Source organism: Asterias rubens, chromosome 19 (genome assembly GCF_902459465.1).
Source record: "Asterias rubens chromosome 19, eAstRub1.3, whole genome shotgun sequence".
Taxonomy (NCBI): Eukaryota; Metazoa; Echinodermata; class Asteroidea; order Forcipulatida; family Asteriidae; genus Asterias; species Asterias rubens.
This window is the reverse complement of record NC_047080.1, coordinates 11,395,230-11,418,795: the sequence shown is the minus strand read 5'-3', so window position 1 is coordinate 11,418,795 and position 23,566 is coordinate 11,395,230. Positions and strand designations below refer to the sequence as shown.

At 39.1% G+C, this 23,566-nt stretch overlaps 2 protein-coding genes across 2 annotated transcripts in view; both read right to left on the bottom strand.

The window, feature by feature from the left end:
• Positions 1-18,893, bottom strand: part of LOC117303393 (N(G),N(G)-dimethylarginine dimethylaminohydrolase 1-like) — a 34,025-nt gene extending 15,132 nt beyond the window's left edge. Inside the window, exon 1 of the mRNA XM_033787575.1 lies at positions 18,451-18,893. Within this exon, the coding sequence (XP_033643466.1) occupies positions 18,451-18,777 (327 nt within the window). The 5' untranslated portion in view covers positions 18,778-18,893. The remainder of the gene's footprint in view (positions 1-18,450) is intronic.
• Positions 18,894-19,643: 750 nt separating this feature from the next.
• LOC117303367 (N(G),N(G)-dimethylarginine dimethylaminohydrolase 1-like) lies at positions 19,644-21,755 on the bottom strand. Its single transcript, XM_033787540.1, has 4 exons — positions 21,665-21,755; positions 20,732-20,910; positions 20,056-20,209; positions 19,644-19,772 (listed from the first exon to the last, which is right to left on the bottom strand). Exons 2-4 carry the CDS (start codon positions 20,884-20,886, stop codon positions 19,644-19,646), a joined length of 438 nt encoding a protein of 145 aa, XP_033643431.1. The 5' UTR covers positions 20,887-20,910; positions 21,665-21,755.
• Between the last annotated feature and the right edge of the window lie 1,811 nt (positions 21,756-23,566).

Below are 23,566 nucleotides of genomic sequence, written 5' to 3'. Positions count from 1 at the left end.
GGCCCAATTTCATAGAGCTGCTAAGCACAAAAATTTGCTTAGCATGAAATTTCTTCCGTAATAAAAACAGGACCAAATTTCCATTTGTTGCATATTACTTGTTACTGGTATTCAGCTGTTGTTTGGTTATCCTGATAATTATGTGGAATTTTGATTGGTAATCCTGTTTTTATCAAGGAAGAAATTTCATGCTAAGCAAATTTTTGTGCTTAGAAGCTCCATGAAATTGGGCCCAGTTGGCGTTCTTGGTTTCAACAAAAGAATCACAAACTAGAGGGAACAGAAACTTTTTAACATGACCAGAATTGAAAAACAAAACAAATGTACAATTTGAAACAATTTATCTATTTGTTTTGCTGGGATGAGTGTTTTTCAATCAACAGAATTAAAAGATAGTTTATCACACTAAAAGTCAACATTGGAACAGAAACACAAGACTTTGTACCCATATTTATAATAGTAATAATAATGAAAATTTATGAAGCGCACAATTTTACAAAAGTCAAATGAAAAACACACGACCTTATCCAGTCGTGGGCTTATCCAATCGTGATTTTACTGGCCAAATGCTAAAAGTACTGGCCTAAGGCCAGTGGCACAGTGTTAAATCAAGCCATGTGTACACGTACATGTAGGATAGGACAGTGTATTTGCTCATCGTCTCACTAAAAATAAATCTAGGTAAAAAAAACTTACGCGACACTCGTCGCCTGATTCCAATACTTCCGTATGCAGCTGTACTGCCCTTGTAGGCATACACGTTTATTAGCTATCCGTATAACCGACTAAGGTCGGGGTTCTGGTTTCTCTACAATACGATCAAACATCCCTCTACCTCTCACACATAATAATGAGCCACGGAGCTGACTGGTATGTCTAGCGGCAAAAAAGGAGTAGGTGGATCGTCAACAGGCGCAGCGATCCGAAGGGGAGAGGGCATGACGTGCGTGACACGGACAGCTTAAAAGCCCCTTTCACACAAGAGCAATCTAGCAAGGGTCCCTTGCTAAATTGTAGCACGATTGTTAAACTTTTACAAAATGTACCACATGTGAAAGGACAATTTTTTTCATATTGTCCAAGTTCTCCCCTGCCAAATCTTGTCAAACATTGCTACAATTTTACAACTATGCTAAAATTAAGCAAGGGACCTAAGTTAAATTGCTGTCGTGTGAATGGCACTTACAGCCCCTTTCACATGAGATCAAAAATTTAGCAAGGGTCCCTTGCTAAATTGTAGCATTGTACCTCGTGTGAAAGGACAACAATTTTTTTTACTGTCCAAGTTCTCTCTTACAACCATGCTAAAATTAAGCAAGGGACCCCAGTTAAATTACTGTTGTGTGAATAGCACTTTAGCAGGCTACTGCAACTCTGTCTACGATGATGTTAGTTTAACATGCCCTTTGGAACCAAACAGTCTGGGATAGGAACCGTCTCTCATTAAACAAAACCACAACAAAAAATGGTATAGTAACTTTAAGCGATTAAAAGCAAACCATCAACTGCTTGCACAAGGCATGTATGTATTTACTCATCGTCTCGCAAAAAACCCCACATTATCTTAGTTATACTTAAACTTAACTTAACTTAAATGCAATTATAAAGCACTTTAACTCTTACTATTTCAAAGCGCTGTACAGACAAAAACAAAATCAACAGCAGGATAAAAACATTTGAGCAGAAATAGCAATATGGTTTAAAAATACACAACAGTTACAAAAAGGAACAAAAATTGAGTAAAAAAAAGTTAAATGCAAATCTGTGTACATGTGTTTTGTGTCCTACAAAAAGTACCCAGACCCTTTTAACTTAGAAATTGGGTCACTCTCTGAAGAGATGGCCAGTTGGCAGTTAGCCGTGATAATCACCTCACCTCATTCAAGAAAAGGGGAATCAATGAGAAGGTCGGACATTGGGACAAGACCAAAAGAAAACTGGCAATTACAGCCTTGGAAAAGGTCGTTGCCAATGTTTCATCTTCCCTTTTAATGTGGGACACCATTCCCCCAGAGCGAATCGCACTCAGAGCAGGTGCAAATTGGCCTTAGACTCTCCCTCCCCCTCTCTCTCATGACAAGGTTGCCCAAAGCCTAGAGTGTTTCTATTCCGATCCATGATGTTTCATGCCTCACTATTTACTCTGTGAGGCCTGCCCCTCGCAGGAACTATTTACTCAATAAACATTTCTGTAATCAGGGTGGAAATCGGCATAACGCCTGCAAGTCCCATCCCATAATCAACCCCCACCCCCTTCGCATTAAATAAAAAGAAAACTCAAACTTGCAACCAGCAGTCTTCTACATAACTACCAGTTCTACATGTACCCCCCCCCCCCCAATCAAATGTTAATTCTGAACTCAGAAATAAAGTCTGCAATGTGTACTATACAGGATTGTAGGTGTATGTATTTTTGACATGTCGTGGCCGAGTGGTTCAATGCACCAGACTCAAGCTTTGTCCTGCAGATGGGACAAGAAACAATAGTATTACATGAAGGTCGTGACGTGTCCGAATTGGTGGCTACGACTGCGGCTACGACCGTTGCTAGGGGTGTTACGTCCTATACTTCAATGCTGGATGACGTGGCGATCCAGCTGTAGCCGTGGCCGTAGCCGCCAATTCGGATACGGCTTTAATTTTGGATTTTAATCCACGGACATGTGTAAGCACTGCCCTCCGTACTTTCCTGAATCCTGTGAAAAAAATATCACAGGAATGGAATACTCGGGTGGGATTCGAACCCACGACCCTTGCAATCAGTAGGTGCTGTGTACTACATGTATGTACATATACTATGACTAGTAATGCATGTAAAAATGCCCAGAACACTTATCAGTGAAGTGTAGAGGTTAACCCTGGTGTGTCTGGTTCACATAAACAAGCTCCCTTGTTTACAGAGCACCTTCAGGCTCGTGAGCTACATGTACAGTGATTGAGTTCACTTATGAGGCATCCTTAGTTTCATCCGTGCCGGAACCGTGCCGGGAGGGTTTGAATGTACTTTCTTGCCTCCCAAACCGTGAATATTCCAAATGACAACTTCAATTAAAATCTAATATTGCTGGTTGCAGACCACGATGTAAGGGTTAGATGGTTGCACTACTACGAGTATGATGACTACATCATGCTGAAATCTTTATGCGGTAAAGAGCTATTTCAGATAATAGCACAATTACAATTACAAGGCCGACATTCGTTCAAGGCTCCGAGTTAAACACTCTGACCGATCTGTCAAGGTAAACTTTGCCTTTTCATCTTAACATTAATGGCAATAAAAACTAATGGTTAGAAACCTATCAGCAGCTTCCGATAGTACAATAATAATAATATCGAAGTCTTATATAGCGCATGTATCTACCAAACAAGGTACTCAAGGCGCTGAGTATACAAACTTTCAGAAAGATAGGTTATTGCAGTGATGAATTTTGAAACCCAATTATAAAGTATTTTGAGAAACTTTTCACTTCCAAAATGATGAGTTTTACTTTTTATGCTCTGAAATTTGAATCTGTGACTGTGGTGACAGTGACAAAATACGCTCCTGATTTTCGGCAACATTTCAAAACGCAAAAATATTCACATGTTGCCTTAATCTCATAGAAATCGATTCATCTGTAGTTCCACATAATATTCTAATGTTTCCACTAGACATTCGAGGCTGAACTGCTGAAGTGCACAGTATTTAGTATTCACAAAGCATAGGTGCTATAAAGCCGACCTTTAACCCCCGGCTGTGCAATCTAGCCTGAAGCAATGCCGAGGTTGTACGCATGCTAAGCTTTTTACTGCTGGCAGTCAGAGTTATAATATTGAGCCGTCCGTCCATCTTTACTGGCTGTGCCCCAGCGAGCTCCTCTCCGTAGCAGAGGGCCGACACCTTCATAATGGAATTTGTTGAGTAAATTCCATTTGGAGACCTGGCTTGGTGTTTCTCTCCGTGAGCGCTGAACTAATGAGAAAATCTTGTATGTGTTGTGGGACTGAATGTGACTGTGGGAGGTTAAAGGGGTAAATACTTGTATAACGGCATTAACACGCAGTTATTCGTAGGGTGGCTCTTTTTGTGATTTCCTCTGCCAGGCTGGAAATTCACCATGAACAAGCTAACATTTCAGGCTGATATGCGCATTTTGCGTTCCGATGCGCGCACATTTTGGCTAAAAATTATTTCTTTAAATAATTTTCAAAGTGTATGAGAAAATATTAATCAAAAGAGATTAAAATACCTAGTGCCAGTCCACCGCAAACCTCACCCAACTATAACTTCACAACAAACATAAATGTAGTTGCATACGGTGTGAAGGAAATACAGCCAAACATGTACATGTACATATACAGTGCGACAGTTACAGGATACGACAGCTTGCTTTTGTTCGTTCTCGTCAAAAGATTGATTTTTTTCGTAGATTCTAAGTCAGGTTCAATAATGTGGAGGTGATAAGTTCAATGTTATACCTTACATCTCTGCATATATTTTTGTTTGTATTTAGTGTCTACATGTGTGTATAATTATATGCATTACACCAACAACGAATTGTCAAGCAGCTTGTACACATAACTGAATAACATTCTTCTGTGTTCAGCAGTCATGCCAAAGTATGCATGTTAAACAGCTACTTATTTTTACGGGAATGCTATTTAAACACAATTTTAAAAACCGAGCTAAGGTCGTACATGTACAATTTATTTTATGTAGTAAAAAAATGTCATTTTATGTGAGTCGTACATGTATGAAACAAACCCATAATACTTTCACAAGAGGGCATTATCACTCAAGAAATACTATTGAATAATACTTTCACAAGAGGGCATTATTACTCAAGAAATACTATTGACTTTGGGATGTTCCAAGGTAATACAAATCAGCACGATATAATTTATTTGGTAAGAGAGACTTTTTGTACCGGTATACAGAATTGAGTAAACTGTTTCTCCTGCAACATTTCAAGGGGCACCCAGAGGTAAAAAGAAAACCCAAAAAACAGACAAAATACAAAATCCCAAACAACCCTTTAAAGGCAGTGGACACTATTGGTAATTGTCAAAGATAATAATGAAAGAAAAAAATACCCTTGTCACACAAAGTTGTGTGCGTTTAGATGGACCCCAGTTCTAAATCAGCATAAGGTCTCGAAATCAAGTTCGTGGAAAAATACTTTTTTCTCAAAACTAAGGCACTTCAGAGGGAGCCGTTTCTCACAATGTTTTATACCATCAACCTTTCCCCATTTCTCGTTACCAAGTATGGTTTTATGCTAATAACTATTTTGAGTAATTACCAATAGTGTCCACTGCCTTTAAAGCCATTGGACACTTCTCAAACTATAATTATCTTGCAAGGATGTACAACCGTAGTATGTACATGTACATACTTTTGTATACATGTATGTGTTATGTATGCAGGTTCAAGTATACAAGATCGAAGTGAATACCAAACAGCCAAACACATTCATACATAATGCATAATACTTCATCCAGAAAATTTGAACAACACTTCTGTCCTTCGCCTAAATGTGCCTAATCACATTACCTCATTCAAAGCATAAACACCCAAGTAGTCGGAAGATATAATTCCTGTCTCACAAGTCCCCCACTGAAAAAAAAATCTTACAAATTCTTTAGCTTGGACAGGCCAACAGCCGTTCGCCAAGTTTAAAGCCACTGGACACGTTTAGCAATTGTCAAAGACCAGTATTCTAACTTGGTGTATCCCAACATGCATGAAATATCAAACCTGTGAAAATATAGGCTCAATTAGTCATTGAATTTGCAAGAGAATAAAGAAGAAAAAAAAACACCCTTTTGTGCGAGTTTCAGATGCATAATAAAAGGCTTCAGCTGAAGTCTTTTATTATTTGAGTGAGAAATTACCTCTTTCTCAAAAAATATGTACTTCAGAAGGAGCCGTTTCTCACATTGTTATTTTACACTATCAGCTCTCCATTGCTCGTTACCAAGTAAGTTTTTATGCCAATAATTATTTTGAGTAATTACCAATAGTGTCCAGCGCCTTTAAAAAAGAATAAATACAATTTTAATTGGACCATAGCCCGAAGAAAGATAAACATTTCTTGTACACACAGAGGACGAAACAAGACACTGTGTGATGGATGAGCGGAGGTAACGGCATGAAGCTAATCGCAACAGCAGACCAATTTAATTTTCTCGCATGTTTCGGGTCGCTTTGCTGGATGTGTGACGTCTGACTGTCTTCTTTCTTAAAGACATACTCTTTGGAATTTCGCACAATTGTACCTGTTAAGAGATAAGTATCTCAATGGTTGATAAAATGTGTGTTCAATATTCCAGCGTCACTCTGACAAATCAATGTAACAAATTCTTCTTGAATCTTTTACTTTCTTTTTTGCCAATTTATAACAAGTGTATGAAATTCTTCTTGAATCTTTTGCCAAGAAGATTGTCATCTGAAATCTGTTCCTTTTTATAACCTCTGGTAAGGCAGGAAGGCCTGGACAAAATGGCATCAATTGCCCTGATCTTGTCCTCATTGCCCTTCAAAATTATCCCATTTTGATGAAAGCTCAATTTACAAAATGGCCCGCCCGCCCTTCTCAAAGACGAAATTACACATCTGCTTTAAAAGGGTCTGTAGCCCATACGTCAGGTAATCACTCTAAACATTAATGGTGATGAAAGCTTTTGGTAAGAAGCATACAGCAGCTTTCGATAGTTACATTTCAAATTCCTTTTGAAATGGAACTTTCACATGTTAGTTTAATTGTACACATAGGGTTAAAACAATCCAATTGTTCCAAAAACCATAGGCATACTTTACCTTTAATTCTGTATGGGAGTTCAAGGCCTGCTGCTTTGGTTAAAACGTATGACAGCCATATATGGAACATAGTGAGCCCAGATGTTCATTAACCCCATTCTGTCCCTCGTTGTTTAGAATAGTCTCGACTCGACCAATCCCCCCGTTAAAATGGCAACCTTTTTATCGAGCTGCGAAACCATGAAATAAGGTTTACCCGCGGACCGTATAAGCGCAGGTGTGAATATAGTCATAGCCCACACCTGGGTTGGTCAAACAGGCTTAGCGTCAAGATGGTCGATGAAGCCATATCGAGGGGAAAGACGCAGATTGCTCAAGACTCGAGGGGAAAGACGCAGATTGCTCAAGACTCAGAGAAACCAGAGCCCAATTTCATAAAGATGTTTTAAAGCAGAAAATATTGCTTAGTAAATTAGTATATTTGCTTAAAACAAAAAAATGAGCGGGGTACCAGTTGCGATGGTGTCACTTTTATAAAATTTCGGTTGGTAACCAGTTTCAATGCAGCAATATACGGAGTGAGAACACTGGTCTTTGACAATTACCAAAGGTGTTCAGTGCCTTTAAGCGCATGCACTTGGCTTCAACATGGACGGACGTTTTTGAGTTAGTCGAGAGACTGAGATCTTTTCATCACCTTTTACAGATAATAACCTGTACTTATAATGGCTTAAGGAATGATCCCCTTTGGCCAGCTTAATACACAGCATGTCCAGATGAATAATTGAGAATCATTTGACACCACTCAGTAATTGGCCGTAGTCAAACTGATTGGGAAATGGCATTGCAGTGTGTACTGAGACGAACACGACGTTCGTCGAGGGGCAATTTCATAATCCATTCATTAGCTAGGGAATCTTCTAAGACTCACCTCTAACCATGTACACATAACCTGCTCTAAGATCTTGATGGAGTTGCGCCTTATAAATTGTTATTTTTATGGTAAGAACCCAGGACTCAAGCTCTGGTGTTTTTGATCAGCAGAGAGTATGGGTTCCAGTCCTGTTCGTGGCACCTTGAGTCCCGGTCGTGACACTTGTGTCCTTTTAAAAGCAAGATACTTGACAATTTTCAGATTTGATGCACATTGTTAAGCCGTAGGCTCCTTGTGTTGTGTTCCCTAAATGAACCCACTGCACTTATCGTAAAGAGAAGGGGTTCGCCCCTGTGTTCCTGGTTTGATTGGTTGCATATTGCATCACATACTACATGTACATCAAGGAAAGGTCTTATGTTTCAAAATGTAGCTCTGTAAACCTTGCAGAAAAAATACTGAGCGCTTCTAGACAGCCATCTGTTAAGATACAGCGCTATACAAGGATTATTATTTTTATTATTACAGTCATTTGCTTGCGTGGTTGATTATTTATCACTATCATGTTATGTTTTGGTAACCCTTGATCTACAGTCACATAAAAGAGAGCATCCTACAATGTCTATTGACAGTCTATTCTTCAATTCCTCTGCAATACTCATCACACATGTCATTGAGAACTAAATACCAATCTAAAGACAATGTCAAATTTCCGCTCCAGTACAGCATCACATTCCTAAACATGTAGATGACTTCCTTCTACGAGGTTGAGGGGGGGGGGGGGGGCTGCACAACATGACGGAAGTACTCAGTAAAATCAATCGGTAGTCATTAGCGAGAGAAAGACCAAAGCCAATCATGGAAATGTCAAGCAGACGCGGGTCTGTGGCCCAGACTTTACAGTTGGTAGTGACTCCAGCTACGATCTGGAAACCGGACTGACCTTTTTGAGTAAAAGATAACTGACGCTAGATACATCATGGACGTCAAACGTGTGTCAAAGAGGTAATTACACAGGCTGTGCACAGTTGTACGGCGGGTTCGCATTATGGTATGCCCTCACAGGGTGCGTTCAATTAGCATCCCCCCTGATGTTACCCGGGTTTAGTCGCAAAAGTGAGAGCCTCAACAAGGGCTGTACAAACAACCAAGAGAGAGAGGTTTTGTCGATGGCTAATGTTGATTCTCTGTTTTAATTTGCTTTATTAATTATGGCAAAAGCCTAAATATTTTTGTTTAGTCCAAAGCTGTCTGTATCTAAACTGCAGGATCCTGGTTTCATTTTAATAATTCAGCTAAACACTGTACAAGTCTTTTATAAGAAAGACTTGTTTGCCGTAATATCAGGGTTTCTGAATTTCAAATTGGGTTTTGATCACTTGGGGATTTGCTTATAAATGACTGGTCATTCATTCATTCCAATTAGTTTACTTTTATCAGGACATGAGTGAGCTGAAACTAAACCGAGCGTAATTTATGCTCTGTGAAATCTATTACCATCAGGGATCACTCAAAGGTCAATGTAGGCCATCATTTCAAAACACCTGCAAACATTTAGTTCCTCCATGCATGTAGTTTTCAGCCCTCTTTTCAGCAAAGACTCTCACCCACTACAAAAACTAAAAGACCCCAATTATTAAATTTGGATAACAAATTTAACATTTCTGAATATAAAAATCTCATGTTTGAAACTGCAACTTCTTAAATTTATTCTCTCAGTATTGGATCGCCATAAGGTTCGGTCACAGTTCTGTTTTATTCTCAGAATGAACGCATCCATAGTTTGTAGGGCGAATCAGTGTCAAAAGAAATCCCACTGTCGCGCATGTCTCTCTCTCTCGAAAAACTCCACCCCCCCCCCCTCTCAAATGAACTGCCACCTCACATAAACACAACCAGCTTGATTTATTGCGGCACATTTATTTTTCAATACGCTCGGGAATGCAGATCTTCTACAAGAGCTGGACGGAGCTCCAAATTGCAAAGTGAATTTCTATTAATTGCATTTGTTCTGGGAATTAATATTCCACACCCTGGCATTGAAATACGGATGGAGGTTCTGAATTCTGAATACTACTTCATGAACTACATTTTTGTCTTGTCTAGAAGTCTTTTCAAGGCTGTCTCAACAAATATTATCTTTTAATTTGCTCAGGATTTTGTTCATTTTCATTATGGTGATTATGTGTTGTGAGGTTACATTTTTTAATGTGCCTGTAATGAAAATTAATTTATGAATATAAACCACAAGGGAAACTGATTGGGTAAACCCTATGAGGAAATGGTAAATTTCTGCTGGAGCATTTCAAGGGCACAAAGGCAATGATCAGGGGGCATCCGAGGGAATCAGGTTCACTGCCTCTCTAGGGTATCATCAGGCCTGCCAATGATGAGAACCTTCAAAGACGTTTAATCTACCCATCAATCTTTCCGACCTACACTTGACCAGGCTGTCACCCGTGGAGCCCCAACCTTATCTTAGATTATTTATTCAAGGATCATGAAGAGGGGCAACAAGATGTTTCCCTCCCCCCCCCCCCTCCCTCCACCAATCCAACTGTCATATCACATCCCGGAGATTCCTTGAAATTGTTGAGATTGTTGGGACGTAGTCGGTACTTGGCGTTATCAGAATTATGATATGCTCTTGACTGCAAGTATTATCTTTGTAGATGATACCAATGAACAATGTACGATTAGCTTACATGGTGTACCTTATAGGCCTACATGCTACTTCATGGAGGCAGCGAAGGCGATTGCTTTCATGCCCCGGTCATTGCCTTGGTGCCCTTTGAAATATTGCAGGACAAATTTACATTTATCTCTTTGAACATGTAGGTCATGTAGAGAGTAGAAGCCTAATACTTATTCACGGAGGAAATAAAGGCAATTACCTCCATGCCCCCTTGTCATTGCCTCGATGCCCTTTTGAAACCTTCGGAGAAGAAATTTACATTTCCCTATAGGTAGTGGCCTGGTTCCTCTTCATAAAGGTAATAGAGGCAATTGCCTTATTGTCATTGTCCTTGAAGGGTTGAATGTCCGAACAAAAATCCTTAAGTCACTAAAAAATCCTCACAAACCACAAGCCTGTAAAACCTGATACATCCATGTTACGTACTCTCCCCAGGACATAAACCACACTTAGAAATGTCACAATCGAACAGACCCAAGACTAAATTAGCCTAGTTTGCTTATAAATGTAAATTCAGATCAACTTTCCACCCCAGACTCCAACTCCAACCTTAAATGAAATCAAAACCTTTCGCCCAGTGCACAAATCCCGACCCTGAGAGCTCTTTGCTGGCGGTGAATATTCTAACATTGTGCCCCAGACACAATCCCCACGAAGACGTCTGGGGATTTCACTTCAAGATACAATGTATGCTAATATAACTGGCTCAGGACTTTAATTTTATTCTTGAAAATGTTGAAGGGGCACATCGTATTCCCTCTGGTAAAAAATAAGGGGCACTACTATGAGGAAAATGTATTTTTTTTTTTTAATGGAACTTTGTAGAGGGCACCACAGCAAAAGCATCCTGTTGTGCCAAGGGTTAATTCGAGGTCTTTCACTGGTTTTATTATTTTGGAAGACTGACATCCATATTATTCAGTACTTGAATTTTCAAAACAGAAAGCAAAGATATTCGTCGCTCGTAGTTTTAAATGGACAAGACAAAATGACACTGATGTAATCAGGGGGTGAGAGTCACTGTTAGTGTTAACAAGAAAGTATAAAACTCTGAACTTAATGTCCACCTTTTGGTAACCCCTTGAGGTTGGCCAGGACAAGGGCAAAGTCTGAGACTAAGACAAGGGCAGCTATGACCAGGACTGGACCATTCAGGGCATCTAAGGCAACTTCAGGTTCAGGGCAACTAAGGCAGGAGCCGGTCAGGAGCATGTCAACTTAGGTTTGGAGCAGGTCAACTAGGGTCAGGAGCAGGTCAACTAAGGTAAGGAGCAGGTCAAATAAGGTCAGGAGCAGGTCAACTAAGGTCAGGAGTAGGTCAACTAGGGTCAGGAGCAGGTCAACTAGGGTCAGGAGCAGGTCAACTAAGGTCAGGGGCAGGTCAACTAAGGCAGGTACGGCCTTGGTGATTGTTACATGTCTCAACACTGTATCAAAGTAATGAGATACAACCAAGGCCTAATTTCATGGCTCTCTACTTACCACGGAATTCTGCTCATACATCGCCCTTCTAAGCACATAATTCTATGCGCTGTACACGCAGTATTTCACAGTAAGCATAGCCATGAAATTTGGTCCAAGCTTTGAAATTCAAGACAATCGCCTTGTGTTTTCCAGTGGATAGCTTGCCCAGTGTGTAACGGTGCAAGTGTAATGTATGATACTTGAGTCGAGAAAGGTCAAGTAGTGCGAACCCCCCCCCCCCCAACTTAAGAAAGACATAATGAAATTAAATATAAACAGGAAATTTCACACACATAAACACTGTACTTAGCGTGTTGAGCATGGAGTTAGAGCTACTGTAATGTGATGCCTCGTTGGCTATGGATAGTAGTCAAATGTAATGAAATTTCAATGTTTTTTGTGTAACTGGTCTGGCGTTTTATTCATGTCGCCCCGGAAAAAGGGCTTCTGAGGACAACTCCCATAAATAAGGATTTGTATCATTAGATAACCAGAATATAGCTGTATGAAATGTTTATGGGTTACCATGGCGATGGACAGAGCAAGGGAGGATCCCTCGCGTAGTGTCCTGTAACAACGAGCTAATTTAAAATTCAATGCTGCGGTGAGGGAAGAATTGTTTTGCTGTACAGTAGTATGGCATGTCAATATTTAATTCTCTACAAATGTACATAATGTAACATGTACATGTATCCCAACATGACCAGGGCCAATTTCATAGAGCTGCTTAAGCCAAAAATTTGCTTAAGCAGAAAATAGCTCGCTTGTTTTACACATGTTACTGGCAAAAATTTCATGCCATATACATTGCTTGTCACTGGTATTTAGCTGTTGTTTACTTAGCATAACAATTAAGTGGAGTCTTGGCCGGTAGTCTGATTTTACTGTATGAAAATGAAACCAGAGTGTAAATTTCCAGGCCTGACATGCTAAGCATTTATTTTCATAAAACGTGTAAATGCAAATTATGCCCAGAAGTCCACATGTGGTCAATGGAGATTAAATCTTTTCTGGAAGCCAAATATGTACAGGTATACCAGCATATTAACATACACTGTTGATAATATTAATTTGTTAATATTGATTGCACTTAATGTCTGCTGCAGTCGATGAAACCAGAGACCGAAGATGAACAATGCTGATAAGCTGGATGCTGCGTGTCTATGACTGGTGGGTTAAGGCCAAATTTATATTAATAATTTTTAACACTAACAATTAATTTTTTTTTTTTTTTTTCCACTTTTTTTTTTAAATTATCAGGAAGCAAATTTCTTTTATTGACGTAAACCAGCGGTATAGATTATTTAATTAATTAAAGGGGAAATACACAAATTTCCATGTGTCTGTACAAGAGTTCAGCTAATAATGATCACAATAGTATTTTAGACAAACAACCTTTGAAAGAAAAATATTAAGACTTGTAGTGGTAGTCGAGAAATCTGTCAACAGAGAGCTTCTGGTTTGTTGGTCCGTTTTTCATCTGGTCGTTTTTTTTTCCACCTTCATTTAAGGGTTCTTTCCAGGATTTGTTAATACTGCATTCTGGACCCAAATGTTTGGATGTTTGGGCGAAGCAGCTGAATTGAGCAATGTTCTTGGAATGTTGTACAATATCATCATACTCTTTCAGAGTAAAATTTGAAAGAGACATCAACAGCCATTGAAACAAATGGGTGTTTACATTCATAATATTGGTGTTTACATTCCAAGTCAGAGTGTTTACATTCCAAATATGGGTGTTTACATTCCAAATATGGGTGTTTACATTCCAAATATGGGTGTTTACATTCCAAATATGGGTGTTTACATTCCAAATATGGGTGTAAATTCCACCAGGTCAAAATAAATGCAGTTTCATTTAACTAAGAATTATCTACAAAAATGTACCTAGACTATACAAATATTTTAAACGTGATGTCTTCAAACATTTTTGGATATGGACAAAATTTGAAGAGTATCAAACACCATTTTAATGTGAGAAGGAAGACTTGTGTTTTTCCTCCAGATTTTCACTAAAGGACCCTATCTATTTGAAAATAAGTGGACCACAAATTTATACAAATTTAACCTTGGAACCCCTCTTTCTAAATTTGGGGGTCAAATCAGCCCAAAAATCAGATCGATCATTTGGAGCGCTACACTTTGTCACAATAACACAAACTCTGTAAAAAAAAAATTCCTTGCAGCTGTATTTCTCTTTTTAATCCATCTTTGAAAACTCGTCAAATCAACCCCAAATCAGATCAACCATTTGAAACCAGCACTTCTTTGTCACACTCACAATACTGCAAACTCTTACAAAAAATTCCTTGCAGCTGTGTTTCTTGTTTCAATCTATCTTTGCAAATTCGTCAAATCAGCCCAAAATCAAACCGGTCATTTGGAACGCTAAAACTTCTTTGTCACAATACTACAAATTCATAAAAAGCAGCTGCGATTCTCTTTTCAACCCTTTTAAAAACTCGCCACTGAAATTTCACTACAACAACCGTCGACAGAAATCAATCCTTTGCAGTTCATCATGTGGAACATTGCCCTTCCACACTACAAACAGTCAGCAGAACCAATCGTATCCTTTCCAAAAACATACCATAATCAAATCAACTGAGTATATTATCTATATTTGGGCCAAATAAAAAAATTAAAACGTTTAACGTCCCCGCCTGCTTCCTTTTTAGAGGCCACCTCCTTTGTTTCTTATTTCATCTTTAAAAAAATTAAAACATTAATTTTTAGGTTTTTTTCCAAAACAAGGGTACGTATTTTAACTATCTCAGCAATTTTTTTTATATAGAAAAATAGCTCTGCAGTTTGTATTAATAAGATGTGTTGGGCGGCCATTTAATAAAATAAAAAAAGGCTCTCCACCTTCCTTTTTTCAAAAAAGGGAAGACGCTACACAATTTTGTTTTTTAGTTGGCCTTAGTGTTCGGCCACTCGTCTGGGCTAGTACGGGGACCAGGCGTGTGATCGGTACACTGCCGGCGATATTCATCCCGACCCATTCTAGGGGTATAATCTCTGATTAAATTTCTACCGATCTTCGTTCCCGCGCCGCCCCAGCGAGAGTTGCCCCCGTGCAACGTACTTGACGCCTCTGGGGATAATTGCCAATGCTTTACCTGCCTTACTGAATTTACTATGTTTGAGAGGGGGGTGGGAGGTGCACAAATATTGCACAGATGTGCACTTTTGCGTTTTACACTGCAGGAAGGGCGGATTGTTAAAGGACTTCGTTAAGGGTTTCATAAGAAGATCTTTCACAATTGTAAGAAGAATGTGGCATGATATTTCAGACATTTTGTAAACAACCAACATGGTCTCTCTATTTTTGAACATGGTTACATGTTCCTTATCTTCGAAAACAGCGGCCAAATTGATGTGGATCTTTCAGAAGAAGTTTTGCTTACATTAACAACATTTTTCACAGGATTCCAAGAGAGTACAATAGTAGTACGGTATAGGCCTACAGCCGTTACCGTGGCTAAAACGTTGAGTTATTTATTTAAATACATCCCGTTGCAAATTTAATACCTACATGTAAAATGTATTATAATCCTTGTGGTTCTCGCTGCTACAATAGGATTCGATGTGTCTCTATCTACTGGGCTAACTTGGAGGTTAATGCTCCAGAATAACAAAGGTAATTTGCCAGTGGATTTTTTACACTGAACTCTAAGAAAGTACTGACCCTGAGTATACAGTGCTTGAAACACGCATCAGCGTATAATGGGTAAATACCCAACATTCATGGCACATGTGTAAATGGAATTGGCGGGGGGGGGGGGGGGGTGAAGGGATGCGGACTCGGAGAGTTTCACAATGTTAGTTTCCGTTCGTAAAAACCCTCCAAGCTGTTCTTCTATGGAGGAATCTAGACTTCCCCTTCCTCTCGCCGTTTGTTAACAAAGGAACGTCTCACAACATTATTGGATGTTCTACTTCACTCTAACTCAATCAGAGGAAAGCCCATTGGCTAGTGCATGTAGACGATACAGAAAGGTTTTAGTCTTCAGTGAGCATTATGATGTGGCAATGTAGGCCTACACGTACACAGTATTCTGTGATAAAAGGAACCGATAAGCAGGTTTGATGCTTCATGGGGTAAACTACCAAACCAATGTATGTTATTTACGTCTCAAGAATCCTGTACACAAGAATGGGGGTAACCCCTAACCTACTGCCATGGTAATTTTAAATACTTAGCAAAAACGTATTTCTACTCTATATTTGTTACTAAAAAAACTAAATCTGGGCCCTGAATGATTGAGTTGTTAGAAAGCGTAACATAACACCCCCAAACCTCTTCAAAAATTACAATTTAGTGTTCATAACATCATTCAAATTACAAAAGTAAAAAACCTTTTTTTACCAACATCCATGGTTCATCAACTCCACCGTCATACTACACAATAAATACGTGCCCTGCCATGCTTTTGTAGTTATTTGAGTACATAATGTGACAAGTAATACTACAATCGTATTTTATGTCTCACGCTATAAAGCTTACAACAACAGCCCATGGGTTAAGCTATATCAACACAATAGTCATCATGGGTCTTTAAAACCAGATGCTCACAAATTGTACCAGAAACACAACATTCTACTCTGTCAATGGCTTTGTGTAACACGTTTTTGACTACCAGTCTAATCAGTCTCAGCATTGTAAAAAGGTGCATTACGTTGTACGTATGTCTGAATTGAACACAAACAGTATAGTGTGTATGTGTACGTATGATAAACACATTTTGTACACTTCCGGCAGTTGTCTAAAACTGAGGCATTCATGATTTATCAAATCACAGCAGAAAGGACTTCAGGTATTCAAAGGGAAACAAAATATATGTACACTGACCTTTAACTCACCAAGACAAGTACAGCTCGTTATTGCCATGAATAATAATTATTAACATATTTTATAGTAATTATTATTATTATGTTTTATAATAATTATTATAAATATTACTATTTTATAATAATTATTATTATTATTATTAGAAGTTATGACCAGGACCCAACTTCATGGCTCTGCTGACTGGTTAGCGAAGAATCTGCGCTTAAGGAAGCAGGGAATTTCGGGTTAGCCAGGAGATCTAATTTGGGGAGCGGGGCTTGTCTATGCAGCTCAACATCTTTTACTCTGACCACAAAATTGGTGATGAGACCAGAATCAAAAAGATCCAATACACAATGTCACAATTAAAACGTACTTTGAAGTTTGGCTCTAAGAAGTGCAGAGAGCTCTCCCTAGACTAAAATAGTGATCTTATCCTTCACAACCAACACACATTCTATTTTTCCAGCCAAGAACACCTTAATTTGTTTCAATAACCATTGATTTATAAAAATATGCATTGATAATTGTTACACATTTTAACACAATGCAAAGGGCATACCACACTTTTAAAACGTGCTACAAATTGCATACAGAGAAACAACCACTGGTATGCAACAGACCAACAATGTGTAAAATATTGAATAAAATTCAAACCGCCCCCCCCCCTTCACCCCAGCTGTTGTCTTAATCTATTGTCTCCAACCAAAACGTTATTGTTACATTTATTGTGCGCTGCATGAGACTGGCCTGGGTAATACTTGTGGTGTATTGTTTTTAAAATGCTATGAATGCTGCATGGTTCTGTTGGGAGGTTGTATCTGAGGTGAGTGTCCACATTTGTGCCTGGACCATGCCATACAATCACCACTACCAGGCATGACGGGATACTGGGGAAACTGAATTGGTGTACGCATATGCTGTTAATTGGTAATTGGAGCAGCCGATGTCTGCGAAAATGAACTACAGTTGAGCAGAGGGTTTTAATTTGTACTGGGCAGTAACTAAAGTATTCTGTGCACTATCCACTATCACTCCACTCAAACAGTTTACTAACAGTAGGCCCTAGTACTTGTTGCTCCCTCATTCCTCTTGAAGTAATTACCATGACATTATTGAATATGTACGTGCCAGTTTTACAAATTGGTTCGAGAACTAGGTTTGTCTGGCTCAACTCAACAACTTCACAACGGAGTGACAATTGCGGATAACTTTCCGTATGGCGCCACCACTTTTTCACTCATTTTTACAAAAAGGGATATATCAATCAGGTAAATTAGATACTATATTATTTTATTTCGAATGAAAGAGTGGTGGCGCCATACGGAAACTTTTCCACAATTGCTACAACTGGATTGGTACAAAACTGATTTACTTGGAGCACTGACTGAGGATACAAAGTGTATTGCCCCTATTCATGGGGCTAATCCACTTAAATACAAAAAAATTCCACTTTTTCATGATCACTAAATATTTTACACTCAGATTCCGATTCATTCATCCATAATGTTTTAACAATGTTGGGGGCAAGATTCATTCATCCATAACGTTTTAACAATGTTGGGGGCAAGATTGTAACCGATTTTTGACACTTTCTCACCATTAAACATGTTAAATTATTATGATTGATAATGATAGTGATACTATTTGACTTCCTAATATTAATACAAAACATCATGTTTATTACTTTATGGGTAAATTTAGAATAGTCTTGGGTAAAATTAATAAGTGGGCCAATCCAATTTCCCCCTCTCATCAGTGAGTGACCCATCCCCCTTTCCAACTTTCACACACACAATAACATTATTAACTTCGTATCGCTTCTGAGTAAAGTGGTGGGTTACCTGTGCCTCTTCCTCCGTTCCACCACCGGGCCTGGCGATCAAAGCCACCCCGTCCCGGACCACGGCCATGTGGTCAAGATAGCAGCAGAACGGCCTCTCTTCGTCCGCATCCAACTCCGACAAGTCCACCTTCAGCTTTCGTAGCGTCATGATGAACTTCTCGTGTTGCCGACGGGCAAGCTCCAGATTGAAGCCGCCGTCATCTTCCGGCTTACCGGAGCGGTCCTTGTTGGTCAAACTCTCCGGAAGACGGCTTACAATTCCCGTGGTGTAGAGAAAAGGTCTATTGCTGTGAATTTGCTTTCCCGTTGATTTGTTATTCTCCATGGCTTGTGTTGTGGTAGTGGATCACTGTAAAAGCATCCGTATTTTGTTCCAGTCGTACACACAAATATTAATCCGAGAATTTGAAGCAGATTTACAACAGCCTCGCCTGTGTTTGAAGGATTTCACACTTACGTTACGACCCGACTTGCAGTGCATGCAGAAGCGAGAGCGACAGCAAATCGCTACACACACAGTACAGAGCAATGCACCCGTCTTTCGCGCGTTGGGATAGCTCTGTATGCATTCCTGTACGATGTGTTGAACGTGTATTTTGTGTCGATTCGAGTCCTTTACGCAAACCTGAGTATCAACTACTCGTTCGAATATGAAGTGGTCAATTACGGGGACTTTAAAGAGCGCCACCATGTGCTTACATGTGGTTAAAAAGGAGGTGTTGATAAAAGAGCGCCCGGACGAGAAAAAATTTATAACATTATTTTTGTTATTATTTGCAGAGCGCTCTTATCAATAATAACGTAACTGGGCTTGGTTTTGCAAATTATTAAATATCCGATCACTAGGCCTATAATGATTTGTATTGCGACATCACACGTTGCTTAGCAGTTTAAGTTAATATTCCCACAACCAGTAGCTCTTTGTGAGCCCAGATTCGGCATTATTTATTGCATTATTTATTTAAAAATCCTTAGACATTTACACAAGACATACAGGTTGAACAGGGACTGTAGAGGTTATACAAACGTATATCAACGAACTGTCAATAAATAAGTTTTTACACACATACAAATCAGCAAATGAACACTCGTCCATCACTTATATCTTTATTAGTTTTATATCTTATAGGCCTAAGCCTACCTATAATTTTTTTAAAGATTAAAATGACAAACAAAACATGTAAACCTAACTCAGTGATATGACAACTTGTCTGTCCAATCTCCGAACTGTCGCGTTGTCCAACGACAGAAGAGTCTGACATCCCCTACACTTGCAGAAGGCCTTAGTTGCGTCGCTGCACCTCCTTTGGCACTCCATACCTGTATATTTTCCCAACATCAGCAATCTATCCCAATTTAAACCCGAGAACAAATACAATGTATACCTACTCTCTCTTTTAATTGTCTTGTTTTCTTGCACAACCTTTACCCTGAGTGACCTGTTTGGACCAGTGAGTTGGGCAACTTTTCATAACATGTATAACTTAGCACATAGTATTAGCACTTGTATTTGGCCAGTGGATGTCAAGTTTCTATGTTTTTTAACGTGAACAATAAATAAATCTATCATAGAGCTGGAGTAATAGATTTCTGATAGACCTACCTCTTTGCGACGGGATGCAGCGCACGGTCTAGTGATCAGGGCCCTACCCTCAACAACCACCGCGCAGTCCTCAACAAACACGCAGTCAGGAAATTCCTCGTTGGGTTCAACCACTGCGAACTCTACATCAACTTTACGCAGGGCAGCGAGGTACCTAAAATAAGAGACAATGGGACAATAAAAAAGGAACATCTTCAGTTGGATTGCATATATAGAAAAATGAGCCAACAAATTAGCCAAATATAAGAAATATAATACCGGTAGTGTTGTTTTATCGACATGCATCTCAAAGCTCTTGTTATTTTTTTAAGACCCCACAAATTAAACTGGAGTTCATTGCTTGACCACCCTGAGTCAGACTCTGATTATAATCATATTCAGCAAAGCATCCAAAAGACAATGAAGAAGTTTCAGTTTAAGACGTGTGGGAGGAACCCACCCCGACAGGGAACACCCACACTGTCAGGTAAGGACTGAAAAACCCAATCCACATGCAAAGTTCCGGGTCCGGCAGGGACAAAAACCACCGACAGAACCTGATTGCCCAATCTGACTTTGTAACAAAAGAAGTCGCAAGCAGCATACATGCAAGCTGCAACACTAAACAACAAGAATAACAAGAACAACAACAACAACAACAACAACAACAACAACAACAACAACAAAAATTGTTTACCCTGCCTGTTCGTCCCGGGTGACCTGTAGATCCACTTCACTCCATTCCCGTCTCAGAGCGTGTGCCGCTAGACTCGCCGGTACATCACGGCAGACCAGTGCTGCGTTGTACTCGAAAGGCTCGGTGCGAAACTTGGTACACTTTGACGATGACATCTTGATGAGTTAATGTGAACAATTCTGATCAAAAACAAAGTTGACAGCGGATTGTTAAATGGCCTTCCGTTCTTGGATAACTTTTCGTATGGCGCCACCACTTTTTCACAAATTTTTACAAATAGGGATATCCCATTGAGGTAAATTAGATTATCACATTATTTTATATCGATTGAAAAAGTGGTGGCGCCATACTGGTTCGAGACCTGCCAATGCAATAGGGGGAGTAGACAGGATAATGTCTAAATACAATGGATACCGCGATATATAAGGAGAAGTGAATACTACCCTATAGAAGAGTTTGCTATAAAACCATGCTATTCTGTAGACTCAGTAACTGGGGCGCTGTTTTCCTTTTTTCGAAATTTTGACATTATCCCAGATTTCAAAATTTTGACATTATTATATCCCAAATAATGTCAAAATTTCGAAAAAAATTAATACAGCGCCCCAGTTACTGGGTCTAGCTATGTTTTGCAAGGTTTGTGTTCAGTGCATAATTAATTTGACACGTAATTCATCTATGAGGGAATATTAGTCCTTCCTACTTGTTTGTATAATACACATAATGGCACGTGGTTACCACGTTAGTATGAAATAAATGGCGGCAGGCCCAGTTAAATCATCCTCCCCTTTTCTCGGCCCCTATACGAGGTCACAGTGAACACGTGCATCTTTTTTTTACGTGAGACAGTAACAATAAGTTCATGGCCTTATACCGTATGTTTATAGAACATTAGAGAATAAAAAACACACTATTTTAAAAGGTGATACTCACCAAGTTTCAAGAGGTACTATTTAGGTTTGAATCTTCTGTGGGTCCAAGGGAAACAAGTGGCGGTAGTGAATGACTGATTTACACACACCAATTGAACATGTCCATGTACTTTATTATGTAGACTACTCTGTGGTAATTTTCGTGTCCTGTGCTATCTACTGAAGATAACTCCACTCTGAACTTTTCACAATCAAAAGCGAAGGTCACACACGGTAAACAGTTATATTTTTAGTAGTCAGTAGCTCAACTAATCGTGTCCCAGTGCCAATAATTGATAGGGCATAGTGTTGGCCATTGCTATAATCCCGGACCCCTGCTGAACCCAGTTTACTCAGCCGTGAAACCCATCGACTACTCCCCCTTGCTCTTTAGATGTGCTTTCGGTCGCTCTGTGTTCTCTTGAAAAGAGAAGGTAACGTTTTGTTACACCAGTTGCCCTATACAATCATGTAAGCCTACCAGTTTGTGTGTTGTGTTGTGCTGTCATTTAGCCGTTGAGAAAGACTCTATACTACTATAGGGTTGAAGTAAAGTCAGTTGTTTGCATTTATTCAGTATAGTCGGTTTTCTAGTAGAAATGTATTAATATAAAATCTTTCTCAATATCAATTATTGCATTTCTCATAATAAAAAAGTTACCGTATTGCAAGTTTGGGATCGACAAAGAAAAAATTATCAGAGCAAGATTTGAACGTGCGACCTCCAGAACGATGTGATAACACTTGACCTTTTTCGAGGTCAACTCAGCAATCATGTTTGAAAAGCAAATGATGTGGCTTCAAAAGTTTGTTGAACAATGATATCACAAGTTTTGAGAGTTGAACAACTTTGTGTTAAAAAAGTTGTTTGACATTATTTGTTTGAAAACACCCATTATTACAAGGTCCAAATAAACAGGCTATGCAGGCAGGGAAAAAAAAATAATAATAATGAGAACAATTAATTAACCTAGTTTAAAGTTGTTTTTATAAATTCATCACTGTAACTATCTGATGTAAGTAACCCCCCCCCCTTTTTTCCACAGGTCCCTCATACATATTTTTAAAATCATCATACCTTTTGATTCATTGGTTCATAGCCACCAATATTGTTTCTGAAATAGGAACTTTGATTGGCTGTTATTTTCCCGCTTCTTTCTGGATCCTTTCCTTAATCCCTTTCCCCCTCTCTTTTTCTATAAATGGATATGTATTTGTTTGTACTTGTTTTATGCCTCTGAAGAAGGTCCGGATTGGATCGAAAGCTAAGGCCATCTACCCTATTCATTATAATAATGAGAACAACACGTGTTTTGGTAATTATTTTCTTGCAACTTGATGTCAAATTGAGCCAAAATTTTCAAAGATATTTTATTTTATGCAAATTATTGGAATAATCCAAGTAAGGATACCCCGGTCTTTGAGATTTACCGTTGTTATAAATAATTACTCATATATGAGAAACAACCCACCCAAGAGATGTATTGATTACAGAAAACAAAACAAAATAATTCAAAATTTAAAGCAACTTTTATTTATCTGTTTTATTACAACAAACTCGCTAATAATGTACTTACAAATTCAAACCTCAGCTCCAATCTGATAAACTTTTATTTTATTCATTTAAGGTCATGACCTATGGTCACATGACCCATCCTGACCTTAAAATGACCCCTCTGACATCGCAATAGCCCGATCCATCAAAAGCTAGGATCCTTTCTCTTCTGAGTACAAATCCCAAACACTGTGGGACTCTGATGAGTTGGGGATAGCTTACCTAGCTTAAAAGCTCCTTCCCTGAAAGCACGGACCAATCACGGCTCAAAACATGCACCCAAAAGTCTGACAACTTAAAGGCAACCCCGAACAAAGATATTGACAAAATAGCGACACCGACTATATAGGGCTAGATAGCTCAGTTGGT